Source organism: Vespa velutina, chromosome 8 (assembly GCF_912470025.1).
Source record: "Vespa velutina chromosome 8, iVesVel2.1, whole genome shotgun sequence".
NCBI lineage: Eukaryota > Metazoa > Arthropoda > Insecta > Hymenoptera > Vespidae > Vespa > Vespa velutina.
The window spans coordinates 4,241,834-4,258,563 of NC_062195.1; the positions used below are offsets into that span (position 1 = coordinate 4,241,834).

A 16,730-nucleotide genomic window follows, 5' to 3' on the forward strand; every position below is an offset into this window, starting at 1 on the left:
TTTCTCCCGAGACTCTTATCAAGCAAACTGAGTTCGCGTTATTCGCGAGTCGTTCAAGAAACGCGATTGATCCTTCCCCTCGTATATTTCAAGATTGTATATTTTTACGTGCTTTTCGTAAGACGCGACAGATCGAAGAAAACTAGAATTTATTTCTTCTAACTTTTTCTCGTGAATTTTGAAAATAATTCTAGAAGAAGACAGAATGACGATATTCGATATATAACGATATAGTTGCGTGCAAAACGCGTGACATGATTTCTTTACCACGTGAGTTCTATATCAAATATTTCACGCGTTTAGAATCTCCTAGCAAAATCATCGATATACGATAACGTTCGTTATCTTTAGACGACACGAATGTATTCTACGAAAGCTACGGGGCGTCATTGTTATTCTCTCTATGCCTTTTCTAGCCGGAGATATCAACGCAATTTTATTCCTTTTCCTATAAGCAGTCCCCACGGATTTTGCCAAAGCCGTATCGAACTCGAGCGATCTCCTCTTTACCTCTGCGTTCTAGATATATGCTTTCCGTTTGTCTGCCCGTTGATGTACTTTAGTATCGAAGTTCTAGGACGCTCTGTTTCGTTTGAGAAAGATGGAGAGAAAGGACAGATCAATATCTTGGTTCTACCCTCGAATAAACTATGACCGAGTTTAGCCCTTCGAAGGGTATAAATAATAGAATTAGAGATGATACGTAATTGTTACGAATTGCAGCGAAATTTATGACTACCCGTAGGTGGTCTTTATATGGCTTATTCGATATCCCGCTTGGAAATCGTTCGTTTGTGTAGAATGTAGATACGCGAGCGCGCGCCTGTATCAAAACCCGGAACAAGAGGAAGTTACCGTTGAACGTTTAAACGGAGTTAATACAGTTCTGGCTGTTTTCGATGTTTCAGTTATTTCCCACTGTTGTTCTTTGTTAAACATAAACCGTACTATCTGGTACTAGCGCGTATCGTTGTCACAAAAGGAATTACTGGATCAGTATTTATTTTCTCGCCATCGTTTATGAAGTAGTTCATTCTCTTTTTTTTTTCCTTTTTTTTAAATTTTTGTTTTTGTAATCAAACCCAATTGATAAAAGACACGTAGATTTTTTTTTCAAACAGATCTCTGATATATGAGAAATAACATTTATTTATCTTTCGAAGAAAGATATTCGATTTGCATCGTTTCAATTCATTTCGATAATCGACTCTTTAGAGAGAAGTCAAATTTCGAAGGGTACTTCCGCGATATTAAAGTTTCTCGATAGAGTTAAGAGTAAAAGACAAATTGTCAAGGATGCGGGTTAGGAAAATGACATTTCCGGTGCATAGTGGTGTGCGTGGGTCGTCATAGTCCATGTATCCGAGTGTCTTCTCTCTCTCTCTCTCTCTCTCTCTCTCTCTCATCATGCGTTATCTCTCTAATTATGATATAAAATAAACAACGTGAATTGTGCGAGAAAAGCTACATTTGTTCTAATTTATACTAATCATTTTTATATATTTATATTCGGCAAATCATACTCTTTCTAACGTGGTAAAAAGATATTAACTCATAATTAATACATTATTATGCATATAATTATATTTTCAATTAAAATTTTAAGATATTTACTTTTTAAATTTACTATTAATAACAAAGAAATAAAAACTGTTTAAACATTAAAATTGTTAACATTTAGAGAGGAAAATTGACTAAATAAATTATTATCGTTAAAAAAGTGTATAAATCTTGTTATCTTTTCGAAAACTTCAATCGAAATTAATCTTAAATGATTGTCCTACTTCAATACCCTATTATTAGAAAAAGAAAAAAAAATGGTAATATTAAGTAAGATTAATAAAAAGAAATATATTGTAATTTATGCGTTCAATTAAAAATGTTATTAAATAATCTAATAATATATACTCAACTTGGAAAAGTCGATTTTTTTTCGAAATGACTGTTCAATGTGCATTAAATTTTTATGACTTAGATCGCTTAAAGTTTCTCCCCGATTCTAGAATATCGCATATGGAAACGAAATAGCGCAACTTATTAGTGACTCAGAAAAGTACCGACCGGGTTCTCGCAACTCGTGAAACGTGCGGCACGAAAGAACGATGACTAACGATGAGAGGAGAAAACGACCGATTTGGAGAAAGAGAGAGAGAAAAAAAAAGAGAGAGAGAGAGAGAGAAAGAGAGATCGATATCGTTCCGCGTGGAGCGGTAAGAATTGTTGTGAGGGTGCCAACCTACCGATGATATTTTCGTGTACAGCTCCCCATGGCCGAAGGCTCTTCGATGTTTCTTTTACAATCTCTCGATACGAAAACACGATAAATCTGGAAAGATAAAAGTCGAGCCCGAGCGATGCATCAACGTGGTATTACTTCGCTTTCATGCCTTCAGCCTTCGATATTTTTCTCTCGTTTTTTGATCGTCACAATAATAGCTTCAGTAATACTAGTCTCTCTTCTTTTTTTACTTTTAATAATAGGAAAAAAGGACAAGTAAGATTTGATTTTATCATGGAAGTGTTTCTTTTCCTTTTTTTTTTTTGTTTTAGTATTAAAACTTTCCTTATATCGTAATGACTTTTTAAAATGTTTTTTATCTTCCGAAAGATGCTTGCATATGGGATTTTCAAAAATAAAATCTAGTAGAGAGTGTCATAGTCGAAGGATGAGTCACGGCTTTTATAACATGACATAGGCGCTATTATGTTTATGGTGTTTTCGCGTGGGCAACATGATTCATGAGACTGCAGGCTTTTCCGTCACCCTTCTTCTTACCATGCTCAAAGTATAAGCCATCCCCTTCGTGCAATGTCTATTACCATGAATCGACAGAAATTCCACGTTCGAACTTATAGATTGAACATGAAATTGTAGATTTGATTGCGACAATTATTAAAAGGTTTATTGTTTGTAGTAGAATAAAGATTTTACTTTTCCAAAAGATACCCTTTATAAATTAAGTTGAAACCATTATATTTGATGTGCTTCTTTCATAGTACACCTTTCCATCTTACTCCGAGATGGAACTAGAACGTAAACGTCTCGTCTTGTCCTTAATGAACGGCAACACCTGTTGGTGAATCGAATTACGAGTGTTCGTGCAATGATAGTTACTGGGTTAAGGTTGCTTCTACGAATATCAAAAGGCTTTCTCGTATGTCCGTAGGACGTGTTCGGCTTCAAACGGTCTCGTTTCACACGTAACTGCCCCTTTCTTTTTGGTAAATCGAGCGTTTTGTAAAAGCCTTCCTTTGGTCGTAGATTTCGAGAGTACTTGAAAACGTCAATGATTCGTTTCTCTTGAGAATGAGATCAAAAATGGTGAATGTAAATATAAAAACCGACGTTGCTTTATTATTTATTTTTTTACTATGATACATTTTAAAATATCTCTGAATAAACTCTAACGTTTCAAAGCGATCCCGATCATAAGTTTGGAAATGATATCTAGGACGTTTTGCCAGACGATTTTGTCGAACGACTTTGGACGAGTACTAATGCATCGATAAATCTCCTGGCAAGTTCAGGCGCTACTTTTATGAACACACACAAACCGATATATACATGCGCACGTGTATTCTCCTTCCGGAGTATAGGAATCGTTGTGTGCGCTCTTACGTTCGCCAACACATGTGTTATGATTCTGTCACAACGCTCCGGATGGCGCTGAAGATTTCTTCCTTCGCACTTTACATTAGGTTTTAGAGCTTCTACGCGTGCGGGATTTTTTATTCGGACCTTCTCTCTCTCTTAAAGAGGTGCCGCTGCGAAGAAAGAAACAAACGTCCAGTATACTCGTATATTAACGAGAAAAGGGAAGAGAACATTAATTTATTTAATTCGACAGAATTCCTCGAACGAGGTCAACCGAAAACAGGAAAGTATTGTACAATACGTTTAATTTTATTTTATTCACGGTGTGTATCGTAAGATCGTACATCTTGGAATTTTTCAAAGATTTCATCGAATCAATTCGAATTAATCGATTGAAGAATAAAAGGGAAGGAAAAGTTTCGATACTTTCGGATAAGTAGGTATATATATTTGTTCCACCTTCTACCCTCTTATCTCATTCAAGTTTTTATAAGTATTTAAGTAAGGTCGCGTTATATTTAAGCCGAATTGAAGAATAAGACAGTGAAAAAAAAAAGAAGGGATAGAGTATTTCGAAGTAAGTGAGAAAGGGGCGATGGCGATGTGAAATACCACGCTTTACGTTCTTGGCGCCAAGAATTCAGCATTCCTAAATTCTTTGAGTTTTCGAGGAGAACCGCTGTTCTTTTTGCGTTCCATTAAGGGAGAGCCCGTGCAACTATTTTGCTCTTCTTCCCTCTTTTAAAATCTTTAAATCCTTCTCCTTTTTAATTAGAGAAGAATTGAAGACCTCGCTAAAGATCAAAGGGATAGCTTTTCATTGCTATAACGATTTCGCGATCATATTAGAATTTATATATACTGTCGGTGAAATTAAATTCGAGAAACGATTCAATAAAACAGAATCGAGATCAAGAGACATGACCGAAGTTCATTCGGTTAGAAAGTACTTTGATTAATTAAATCTAAAAGAATATGCTGCTAGTATGGCTGAACATTAATTTAATGAAGAAAAAATTTCATACATTGGATTTTTTCTCGTGAAAAGGAAAAAGTGACGATATAAACGTATTAATAATTTTTGAAAAGTCAAATGTCATACCGTAATAATAAAACTTAATAAAATTCTTTTAAATTGAAGATTTACAATAGTATTATTTGTGATTGTAATGTCTCTTCCCTCGTCGATCAATCATACCATTCTTATCTTTGCATCATCGAAAAAGATCCTTTCGTTTTAAAACATGCATCGAATAATCTCGCATGTTTAAGAGTACAACTTGAAAAAGATTTTTTTAATCCCAAAGCCGAACAATTTTATCGTCAAATTTTTGTCGAGAATATCAGTAGTATTAATACGAAAAAAAACTCTCCAAGTTCCACTCGAAGTCTGTATTTTTATTTCTCGATATTCTCATGGATTACTTTACGATTCTTTTTCGGTACTCATGCCACTCGACAAAAGTGCAGGATTGTAAACATTTTTTTTTTGTAGCATGAGATTTTTAGTAGATATTTCCTGAAAGAGATCTTAGTCTTTGAAAAGTCTTTTGTCAATTTTAGATACGAATTCTCTTATCAAATATTTTCGAATTTTTTTTTGTTTACTCTATGGCGTAGTATTTTTCTTGGTAATCGAGCAAAGAAGCATGGTAATTAGAATGTCCATTATCACGATATCCTTCATATCACAGAACCATTATTTGCTACCCGGTGTAGTCGGTAAAAAAAGGATTAAAGAAGGCAAAAGCATCAGTTTAGCAGTGTGAAAAGTTTTAAAGACGAGCGCGAGCTAAAGGAGGATTGCGAGCAAAAAAGAAAGAAAAAAAAGAGGGAAAAAGACAGAAAGAAAGGAGTAAAGGAATGTCGTGATTTTACATAGGGTCGGACAAGATATTCTCGACTAAGCTAAAATAGAGGCAAAAATAGAGGCAAGCACCTGTCCTTGTAGAAAAGGAAGATTTCTCTTCGCATCTCACACTCCGTCCTCGACCTTTTCTTTTTATTTGTCCCCTTTCTCTTCGTTCCTCTTCGACCTTTCCTTTTCCCTCTCTTCTGTCTTATCCATCTGTGAGGGTCTTTGCAGTTGTTCCCTCACTTCCTTTACCTAACTCTTCCTCGTACGCGCGTGCGCGTACAAAATCTTCCCTTTTCCTTCGTTCCCTTTTCTTTTTTCTTCCTCTGTCTTATTCCCTTCAAAGATTCTCTTCGTTCTCACGAACGCAGTCGCCCGTTTCTTCTTCTTCATCTTATTCTCTGTGACTTTTTCCTCTTTTTTCCTTTCTACTCCGGCTCCTCTCTCTCTCTCTCTCTCTCTCTCTCTCTCTATCTATCTCTCTCTTTCTCGCTCTCTCTCTGTTTCTCTCGCTTGTTCGGTCCTTTCCACTCGGTAGAAGGCTATTTTTGTCGTCATAGAATCTGTCGTAGAATCGTCGTAAGACGTAAGTCGCTTAATGCACGCTGGACATCAGATTCTATATATCACAGCTTATATTTTGAAAAATAATGGTCTAGGCTTTATATTGGTCTGTAAACCGAAATATTTCTAGATACTATTTTATTCGCAAATTTAATCGACCAATTAGATTTTTTTAACCTATGAAAAATTATAAGTATCCACAATCTGAAAATTTTGCCTTTTCATGATGTAGCGAACAAGCTGTTATCGTGTTTTCTCGGCGAAGGATCCCTTCCTACTAGATAGTTATATGGATTTTTAGGATAATGCAAAGATAGCAACGCTGTAGCATAGAGTGTATTTTATTTACCCAAGTTACTCTGACTCATGCAGCTAAATTTACTTTCCTCCTGGATAAAATACTCTCATAATTCGATGCGAAAAGCGTACGCGTTATTACGCCGACGTCGATTTTTCAAATCGAAAGTACCTATTTTCAATCATCGCCTTTCCATTTTATTTTCTCCCAAGTAAAGCGTAAAAAGTTCAAAATTTATTATATATTTATATATATATATATATATATATATATATATATATGTATATGTACACATACACGTAAGTATTTTATATTTCAATTCGTCACAGAAAAGAAATAAGTTTTTCGCTAGGTGAAAGATGAAATTTCGTAGATAAGAAAATGATGTGTAGCAGAGTTAAGTTCGATAGAAAGAATTTGGGATGTTTTAAGAAGATTCCGCTGCTGATCCCATGGGAACTCGACCTTCGTCGTCCCAGTTTCTCCCTTTTTCTTGTTCGTTCTTTTCGTTTTTCTTCGACAACTTTCTGTTGGACGCTGATGAGTACAAGTCAAAATAGAATCACGTGGCGCGGACCTGACCTTCTTGTCATGGGAACTCGATCGGAGCAAAGTTCTCTTTCTCTCTTTTCCTCTCGCCCTCATTCTTTCACTACCTCATCTCTCTTTCCCTCTCTCCTTCTCCCTCTCTCTCTCTCTCTCTCTCTCTCTCTCTCTTTCTATCTATCTATCTATCTATCTTTCTATCAATGGATCATACGCTTTTCTTTTTCCTTATCCATTGACTTTGGTCTTGACAATAAAAGAAATAGAAATGATTACTTGTATCGTTTTTCAAACAATGGCAAATAATTTCGTATATTTAATACAATTTGAATTTCATTAAAAATAATTGAAACAATTAAGTTAACGATTACATTTGTTTTATCAATTTATCAATATGTATGGGAATATAGAAATGACACATAACCGATGAAAATGTATCCGTAGAAATTGCGCAGGTTTGTAGCTGTGGCAAAAAAAAATCATAATCCAAATATAAACGATGAAACGAATTGGTTTATCGTTCATCTTGTTATTTACTATTCTTTTCCGAGATTATCCCAAGAACTTGTTGGCTGACCATTCGTCATATATTTTACATAAAATGATAATAAGATCGAATATAGTGCGAATAGGTATTTTAAATTTGTCTCTTATTCGTGTTTTATTTACACGTTTTACCATAAGCAAATTTTATCTTAGTATGACACACGTTATTTCGTAAGATATAGCGAATTTGAAAATATTCGATTAATTCGAAAAGATCAAAGAAAATAAGAAATAAGAAGAAAAAATAGAAAAAAGAAATAAAAGCTCGAAAAATCCTTCGAGAAAGATGTCCGTCGTTCATCAACCATCGTAAGAATCCCATCCCTGTTCGAAAGAGAGCAGTAGCTTATCCTCGTCACATCGATTTTCTTTCTTTACGTCAGACCTCTCATTGTTACGGTAAGGATACCCACGAAAGCTACTTTTCAAGAGTGGCAAACTACTCTCAGTATACTTAGGAGGAAGCTTATTTATTCAGCTTATTATTATAACATTCGAGATATATATACTTGGCCGATGTAATTATTTTCATAGTCGCTTTTTTGTTGCTTCTATATTGCTCGAGTGTAATGCTGTTTTTATTAACTTATAGTTAAACGTAAAGCATCATGTACTTGAGAATAAGGGAAGATCTATTCGTTGGAAACACTCGATAGACATATGAAATGTTTCAAGAAAGGTATAGTATTAATGCGATCCTTCCATCCTTGGTAAGAAATATCGATGATATCTTGGAACTAAAGCAGGTTGCTCCACGGTAGCAGCAGAATCGTCGCAATACCATTTACGTGAAAGAGGTAGCGTAGATCGAGCCAGTAAAGGTAAGGTTAGCTATAAATATAGTGGGTTCGAAAATAGACGCCGGACAAGTGCACATTGCAAACGGAGAATCGTTCGAAATACGAAGGAAATCCTATTACTTTTGGAAACGTCTAATGATCGGCTCGTAAGCGGATAATAATTTCTCGTGTAAGTGAACGTTGGTTAAATAACAGTTTTTTATTTAATAAAAAAACTTCTTACATAATTTACCAAAATGGCAATCCTTCTTTTTTTTTTTTTTTTTTTAATATCTACTTTAATGTCTAAACCATACTTTAATGTCTATCTACTTATTATTTTTAATCGCCTTGAAGTTAAATACGTTAAATTACTAAAATGAAAGGATGAGAAGAAGATATTAGATCAGGAAAACTTTGACAGCTATACTTATTGATTTATTTATTCATTTTTTTTTTCCTCTTTTCCAAGTCTCACTCTTGAGTTACTGAAAGTTCTTGAGATAAGAAGAAGTAGTAAAAGGGGTAAGATAAACAGAATTTATCAATAGTAGTTTCGTTGGTTTTTCACTTTTTCATTTATCTTGTTCAATTCGTTTCTTCTCATTAAGAGTCTACCGAGAAGTGATACTTTTACTGATCGCAACACGTTACATCTCAACGAGGTAGGATTCTATTTTGCCGTCCTGAACGTTTCCAATATACCGTGACGACGAAAGTAGAATTTAAAATGAGTTTATTTTCAGTCACTTTCCAAAACATCGCGGTAGAAATGACTGAAATAGTAGTTCCCTGTATGCTATCTACTTTTGAAAACGACATTCTTTCATTCGACTGTCTTAATACAAAAGTTATTGCGTTAACAGCTAAAATTAAAAGGTCAACAAAATTAATGAGGTTTAATTTTTCGAAAGAGAAAGTTATTAAAATTATAATTTTTTTCTGCATATAACAAGATTAATACCACGATGTGTTTGATAATAAATCATGTGGAGAATTTCTGTACCATAAATTTGGATGTCCTTTAATAAATTACGCGATCCAACATGGAAATCGATAGTTCGATCAAAGTAATATGGAACTTGAGTATTAAGAAAAACGATGGTATCTAATATCAAAACAATAATTTTCTTTGTTGTTAAATGATTAGCGAGGACTCTTAGAGATAGATCGTGACCTGTGTGCTGATAGATAGGATTACAAGGATTTGAAGTGAGAAAAGGATGAAGCTTTCTACCCTTGTATATCTTCGATTTAATTATAAATGCTATACTGTTAATTCATTTTAAATTGATATTCTATTGAACATTTGTACATAAAATATTATTTTCATGTTTGATATTACAATGTTTTTATATATGAAAAGGAGAAATGAGTATTTAAAATGATTAAATTCTCGAAAAAGAGGAAGAATTTATTCTTTGCATCGAAATTCATTCCCATTGTCATTTATTATATTAAAAGTTAATGTTAAAAAAATAACATAGCAAGAAAAATAGATTTACCGTCGTCTAAAATGAAGATAGGAAAGTTTTTCTAAGAAAGTATATTTACTGAATGATAAATTATCTTATGATGTTAAAATTCATACAAATAACAGCCGTCGATAAGACAGATTACTGTATGATCATCGAATGGTAATTTCATTTGTGAATTTAACAAATTTGTTAAATAATAGTATATATAAATAAAATATGCAAACATTATTTATTTGAGTATTGTTCATCGATTTGTTTAATTTCTTTAACAATTATGTAAATTTATTAATTCGTATTGCTAGAATTATATAGTATAAGTTTTTATAGTAGAAAAAAAGTTGTTTTGATGCGATAGATGTTACACATCATTAACATTGCATACTCATAAAATGACAAAAAAATCTCATTTTAATGAGTTGACAAAAAAAAATAACGAAAAAACAACAAAATCTTTTCAACAGTGATAATGTTTAGTAACCTTTAATTATTTAAGAATATAGTATTTTATGGCTATAATTGCTTTATAATACGAAACGATTGTATATATGTTTCTGGAAAATAGCAATTCTAAATTGCGTCTGAATAAATTTATCGAGAATATTTATTATTCTATTCGCGAGAATATAACAGAAAAAAAACGATTAAAGGAAGTAATTATGATAAAGAAACATGTACTGCATTAATGTTGGAGTGTTATAAAAAAGGTATGTTATAATATACTGTATTTAGTAGTTAGTAAGACACTTTCCTCATCGTCGCAAGGTCAGGGCTACTAATATTTTATCATTCGTATTCTCCTTGAAATTTCGCCATCTCATACGCGATGCGTTCAAACTAATGTCCAGAATATTAAGTATTCACGTATTCATTTCCTATTGACATATACAAAATAAACATGCAACAGACATTATCAGGAAGTTGACCACCAAAGACGATGGGAGAAATGACCGAACAAATTATTTCCTGCCATGACGCAGGAATAGAATGCAGAAAGATAATTCAATTCTTTTGTTCATGATAATAAAAGCAAAAATCGATAATACAAGTGAATACACGTTATCCTTCAAATAAACGTTTTTCAAGGTGAACGATTTCATCATTGTAATAATCCTTATATGATAAAAAAAATAAAAATTTTTCATGAAATCGTTTGATTTAAATGTACTTTTTGAGAAGTGTCGGCCAACGTTTTCCATTAATTTTAGGCTTGAAATGTTTTGAACTTTGCTCTTTCAATCCGAATATTTATTCATATAAACAATAAAAGATAAGAAGGTAAACACGGTCGAATGGAGAGGGAATCCCCCACCAAGTAGCTTTACAGATCAGAAACATGTTTCGCTACTATTTAAGACGGTCATTTGAAAGGACGAGCTTCAATACTACGTTATGTGAACTCGGTGTTCCGCTCAGTCGATAGCCGGACTTGGCCCTGATTGGATCCAGGCACAGTAATTTTCACTACCATACTTCTCTATTTCCGTAATAATAATTATTAAGACTGCTTACTTTCACTCGACATGCTGAGGGAAACGTTGTTCGTTTTCGCGGCTCTCGTCGTCGTCCTTGTCTCCGCAACACAGGTTAATCAGTGTAATGGTACGTAAAAATAAAATTATTGTACATCCTGTGCAAAGAATATATTCCAAAGTAACTATTCGGTGGAAATAATGTATTTCGACGTATATATGTCAACTTTTTTTTTGTAAACATTATTTTTTATGATATTCATAAATCATTGAAAACAGAATTATTATCTTTTAATAATATCCAATACGACAAAAAGAATCGTTATAGAATCATTTCTGCACGGATAATAATAAAACTTGTTTTTCGTTCGACCTCGTAGTCACAATAATGTTTGTCGTGTTTCCGTTAAGATCGTAGAGATTATGAAACTTTCGAAATATTATATTATTCCGTGTATAGTATATAATTGTTTTTTCTTTTTTTTTTTTTTTTTTTTTTTTTTTTTTTTGATGCACGTAGGTGTAATTTAAAAAATTGTTACGACAAGTTTTCTTATGTAGGAATATAATTGTCGAGTACATCTTGATTTTTTCGTGAGGGACAGAAGAGAAAACAAAAGAATATTTCATTTAAAATAAAATAAATTTATTCATCTTTGAGAACTTAAGTTTAGGAAACTATAGAGATAAATTATGATAAGATATGAATACATATAAGATGTAAGAAAACTTTTAATTACCAAAAATTATTATTACTATAAGAAAAATAATTAACAAACGTTAAAAAATTTCGAATCTATCAAAAACATTGTTGATATCAATATGCGTTAAATATAATCATTCTCTTGATTTATAGGTGTAAATAAATGTATAGATATGCATATTTATTGTTTTGATATAAGTCCAGCTTTATTATTGTTAAATAAAAATCCATAATTTTATATTATCATCATGCTCTTATATCTCTCATTTATATAATGAAATTATACTTTGATGTGATCATGTTAAAATATTAGGACATTTGTTACGTAATCGTTTAATTTTTATACGAATATATTTATAAAATTACTTTCAGGATATCAAAAAATTTTAATTGAAGAATAATTCTAAAATAGGAATTTAACATTAAAAAATTTTATGTTATGATTTTTTTTTTTTTTTGTAATTTCTAATAATCATAACGATTAGATTTTTTTTTTTTTTTTGTTAATATAGCTCTCTTCTTGAAAATATCCCAAGACATAATATTCTTTGTTTGTAATTTAATATAGTTTTTACTACATATAGCTGTAGAAGAGACTTTGAGCATTGAAGAAACAGGTCCAAGATAATCTGCTTCGAGCAATGCTAATCGAAGTGTTAACTTTTTTCATTCTATATTTAGCCATATATGCATATATAAAGGTAGGAATCATCGTCTAAATATTTTTCATAAAATACACGAACACATTAATATTATTTGGGTCTATGTAATTATTAAGTATAAAAATAATCTTAATTACGAGATACAAATCATTATGATGAGAATTTATACTTTGACCGTTAGACTCTGTCTACGTAATTGATGACTCTTGTTATGTTTGATATTTTTGGTATATATATATATATATATATACTAGAGATGTGTCATATTTCTACGAACGAATTGTTTTCTTACATCATTATATTTTATGCATTATTAAGCTATTATAAAAGTTATGCATATATTTTCAAAGCAAAATGAATATATATGTCATTATTTTTCACTTTTTATTTTTAGATATACCGTACGAGGATGCCAATCAGGTGAAAATATCTGGCTGCGACTCTCCACCATGTAATTTGAAAAGAAAGACTCGAGTTAGCATAGAACAATCTTTCGTAGCTGAAAATGATGCCAATGAGCTGTTGACGTCTGTTCATGCTACGTTACTGGGTATTGACTTGCCCTTCATAGGCGTAGATGGTACGAATGCGTGTGATAATATCTATGATGTCGATAATAACAAAGTCGGATGTCCTGTGAAGAAAGGTACAAAGTATATTTACAAAACTGATTTTCCCATATTGGAAATATATCCAAAGGTATGTTCGTTTTAAAAATTTTTATGTCATATGCCAATATCTTGAAAAACGTGATAAATAAGATAAAATAATATGTAAAATACAATATAGCGAAAGACTATCTTTGAATTAATATTATATTTTTTCTTTTTTTTGTTGGACATGAAAGATATAAGATTTTTAATTATATACTTAAATAATAATAATATATTTATATTCAATATAATATAAAATTACTATTTCTTTTTCCAGGTTAATTTAATTGTATACTATGCCTTACGAAATGGAAATGATATTATCACTTGCTTCAAAGTACCCGCAAAAATTACTGCTTAATATGTAGTTATTTCCATTTATTCGTTATATTTTTTATTTAAGAATTTTTTTATGGACTTCTCTGGTAGATAATTGGAAAATATATGATATCGTTCGTTTTTTAAAAAAAAAACCTATAGCATAAGTCGTTGAAAAGGACGAAGATTAAACGTTTCAATTTTAGATGATTCGCCTTGTCTCGTACCTGCGAGTATGTTTTAGGAATATAAAATGTATAAATATATGTATATATAGATATATGCATATAAAATAACATAATAAAACTTTTGTGTAAATCTTTTCGTATTATATATATTTTTTAATTTTTTTTTTTTTTTTAATGATAACATGAATAGATAAATTATTTAAATATATTCTTTTATATCTTAAAAACGAATTAAACAATATATTCTTTAAAGTATAAAATCCATTCTTTAAAGCATTATATTATTTATTTAATATTGTTTTCTGATCTACGGTCGGTAAAGCAAAAAATTACTTTACACAATTCGACTACTGCTGCCTCAGTGGTATATTCGAAGAAACACAATAGTCAACCGAGCTCTAATGGTACGTAATAAAAATCCATTAATTACATATACTTAAATCATTAATTTATCAGAAAAAAATATGAAACGAATATTAAAAACTTTCCGATATAGCGATATAAAATTAATTAATAGATATCATATTGCAAAAACTAAAAGTACTATCTCGATATTTGTTCTTTGATTAAGATAATCATTAATACAATATTTCATTAATGAAATTGTTTGAGAGTAAAAAGATTTAATTAAAAGAAAATGATAAATGATCAATCCATAAATGTTCTTAATGCACTTTTCAAAAATTTTTATCGTAGATCAAGTTAACGTTAACGTAACAATTGTATCGCAAAAATCTTTCAATCGAGAACCAATATGCGAGACGATTTCTATTTCTTTCATGAAATGTTCACGTAACGAACGTTTCCTCGTAAAAATCCGATAAACGGTGTCGCGTGAAGGAACGATCGTTCGTCGTGCCGACTACTATCTCGCATCTCGATCGGTCAGCTCGAAAGATTAAAAGCACTGTGACTTTTAGTCGTCGTACCACGATCTCTCGCTATAACTCGAACGTAATAGCATGCTGCTGATCAATACGATGCGATCGAATGCAAAACGGTACTCGACTTTTGCCTTTACAATGACTATAATTCTTCGAGCAACACGCTCTACTACCTACTACTTTTCAACTTTATTTATAAGTATTATTTTCTTTTTTTCTTTTCTGTTTTTTTTTTTTTTTTTTCTTTTACTTAAATAGAAAAGTAAGGTATTTATATACGAATATGTATATACATTGTACGTACATATATGTAATAGTTATTTAGATTGTTACTTGATTGATAATAATTAATCAAATCTTTTTATCTGATTTAACTGAATATATCTTCATTAGATAATATACTTACATATATTATACATTTGCAAATACATTAATACGTTTTATCACAAAATACTTTCTCTTATATTTTAGCTCTTAAATATTATCATCATATGTAAATTTATATATTCGGATAATTGTACATATTGTATTAGCATAAATTGATCCTAATATAAAAGCATAGTTCCATTTAATCCGACTAAACGATTCACTGTGATCGGAGTCACACGTGAATCTGCTAGTAACATTTATCAGCTGTCTTTTCGAAAATCCTTTCAAAGATACGGCATAGCTAAAAGAGATAAGGTTTCGTCAATTCGATAAGAGAATAGATCTTTTTACAAATTTCAAAGTATCTCTGAATCGAATAACTTTTTTAATTATCATTTCTTATATACAGCTTTGAAAGTTACAAACATAGGTATTATTCCTTAAGGTTTATGTTCTGTCAAACGAAAAGTAAACAAGATCAAGTATACAATTTTCTTCTATTCTTGGATTCTATTGGTGTGTTACAATGATATGGGAGGGGAAAGGCAGATGGGAATTCTCGACAAACATAGTAACATACTCGACGCACACAATGAAGTGAGTCATTCCCTTTGCGAAAAGATAGCTTTCAGAGGGCGACCGAGATATTCCTACCTTTTAGAAGCTTTCAAGATGACCATGATCCGTGACACCAGTCAGAAAGCATTCACTTGCTCGTCTGCCTTTTGCCTCGAGGTCTCTCACCCTATTTCGATTCTCTTCCTCACCGTTATCTATATCCCACAAACCGACTGATATCAACATGTTCACTAATCTCTAAAACATTTCAAAACATTCGCCGCGATGGGCGATAGTAGTCATTTAACGAATATAAAAAATCTAAAATGTTTAAAGCACGTTTCTAAATTACTCAACATCTATTTTTATTAGTTTCTTTTTTCTTTTTTTTTTTTTTTTTTTTTTTTTTTATTCAAAACGATTTGTTTTCTTTTTCGCGAGTATTAGAAAAATTGAATAAATTGAGTAATTCAGTGAAGTGTAATTGAATGAAACTATAATGTATTGATAGATTAAAATCAAATAATAATAAAATTCCATAAGAACTCGAAGAGTGAATTGCATGAATTTTATATATAAACATATCGGATGGCTTAATCTTTATTTTTCTTTTACTTAAAAATATCTTTTTTCTCAGGGAAGGTTTAATGCACCGATAGTATAATAAGCAGATCGATTAATTCGGTACTTCTTATTTCCCCTTCCACTTCCTTTCTCTTTCTTTTTTCTTTTGCTCATTTTTTATATCTATAGCGAGGCAGGCAGATGGTACCTGAAAGTGGAATAGCATTAAACTTTACTTCTAAAGAGCTCGTTCAGTATAAAGAACGACTGCCTGTGTTGCTCGTACCTGTCCTCCTAGATACGTTCCATCGCAGTCCGTTCATTCACCTTTTCATCCCCTTTCTCCGTTAATTGCAGTTTCCGATCTAAGTTGCCAGCGACCGTGTTAATTAGTTAGTACGAACTTACGAAATGAGTTTATCGAACATCCAACGTTTAAATAAAAATATGTATTGTGTTTAAACTTTTGCAATGGAGCTTCAATAAAATTTGAAATATTTTATATTTTTCAACATTTCCCAGTTTCAAAAGATTTCATAGTTTTTTATATTTTTTGTTTTTCTTTTTTTTTTTTTTTAATACGATCAAAATAGAATAATATATATATATATATATATAAAAGGAAAATCTCATCGAAGGTGGCCAAGGATTCGTCCTTAAGTTAAATATGAAATAGTTACATGATCATTTTCGTTAAGGAC

The 16,730-nt window shown here is 31.5% G+C and overlaps 1 protein-coding gene across 1 annotated transcript; it reads left to right on the forward strand.

Moving 5' to 3' along the window:
- Positions 1-11,023: 11,023 nt before the first annotated feature.
- LOC124951253 (NPC intracellular cholesterol transporter 2 homolog a-like) lies at positions 11,024-13,788 on the forward strand. The gene is made up of 3 exons (XM_047499356.1): positions 11,024-11,260; positions 12,890-13,194; positions 13,426-13,788. Exons 1-3 carry the CDS (start codon positions 11,182-11,184, stop codon positions 13,507-13,509), a joined length of 468 nt encoding a protein of 155 aa, XP_047355312.1. The 5' UTR covers positions 11,024-11,181; the 3' UTR covers positions 13,510-13,788.
- Positions 13,789-16,730: the final 2,942 nt, after the last annotated feature.

Excerpts from the sequence above, each read along its gene's own strand:
- LOC124951253 (XM_047499356.1), top strand. The coding sequence starts at position 11,182 with ATGCTGAGGGAAACGTTGTTCGTTTTCGCGGCTCTCGTCGTCGTCCTT. Across the intron at positions 11,261-12,889 it reads ACAGGTTAATCAGTGTAATG|ATATACCGTACGAGGATGCC; the intron begins GTACGTAAAAAT and ends TTTTATTTTTAG. Across the intron at positions 13,195-13,425 it reads TATTGGAAATATATCCAAAG|GTTAATTTAATTGTATACTA; the intron begins GTATGTTCGTTT and ends TTCTTTTTCCAG.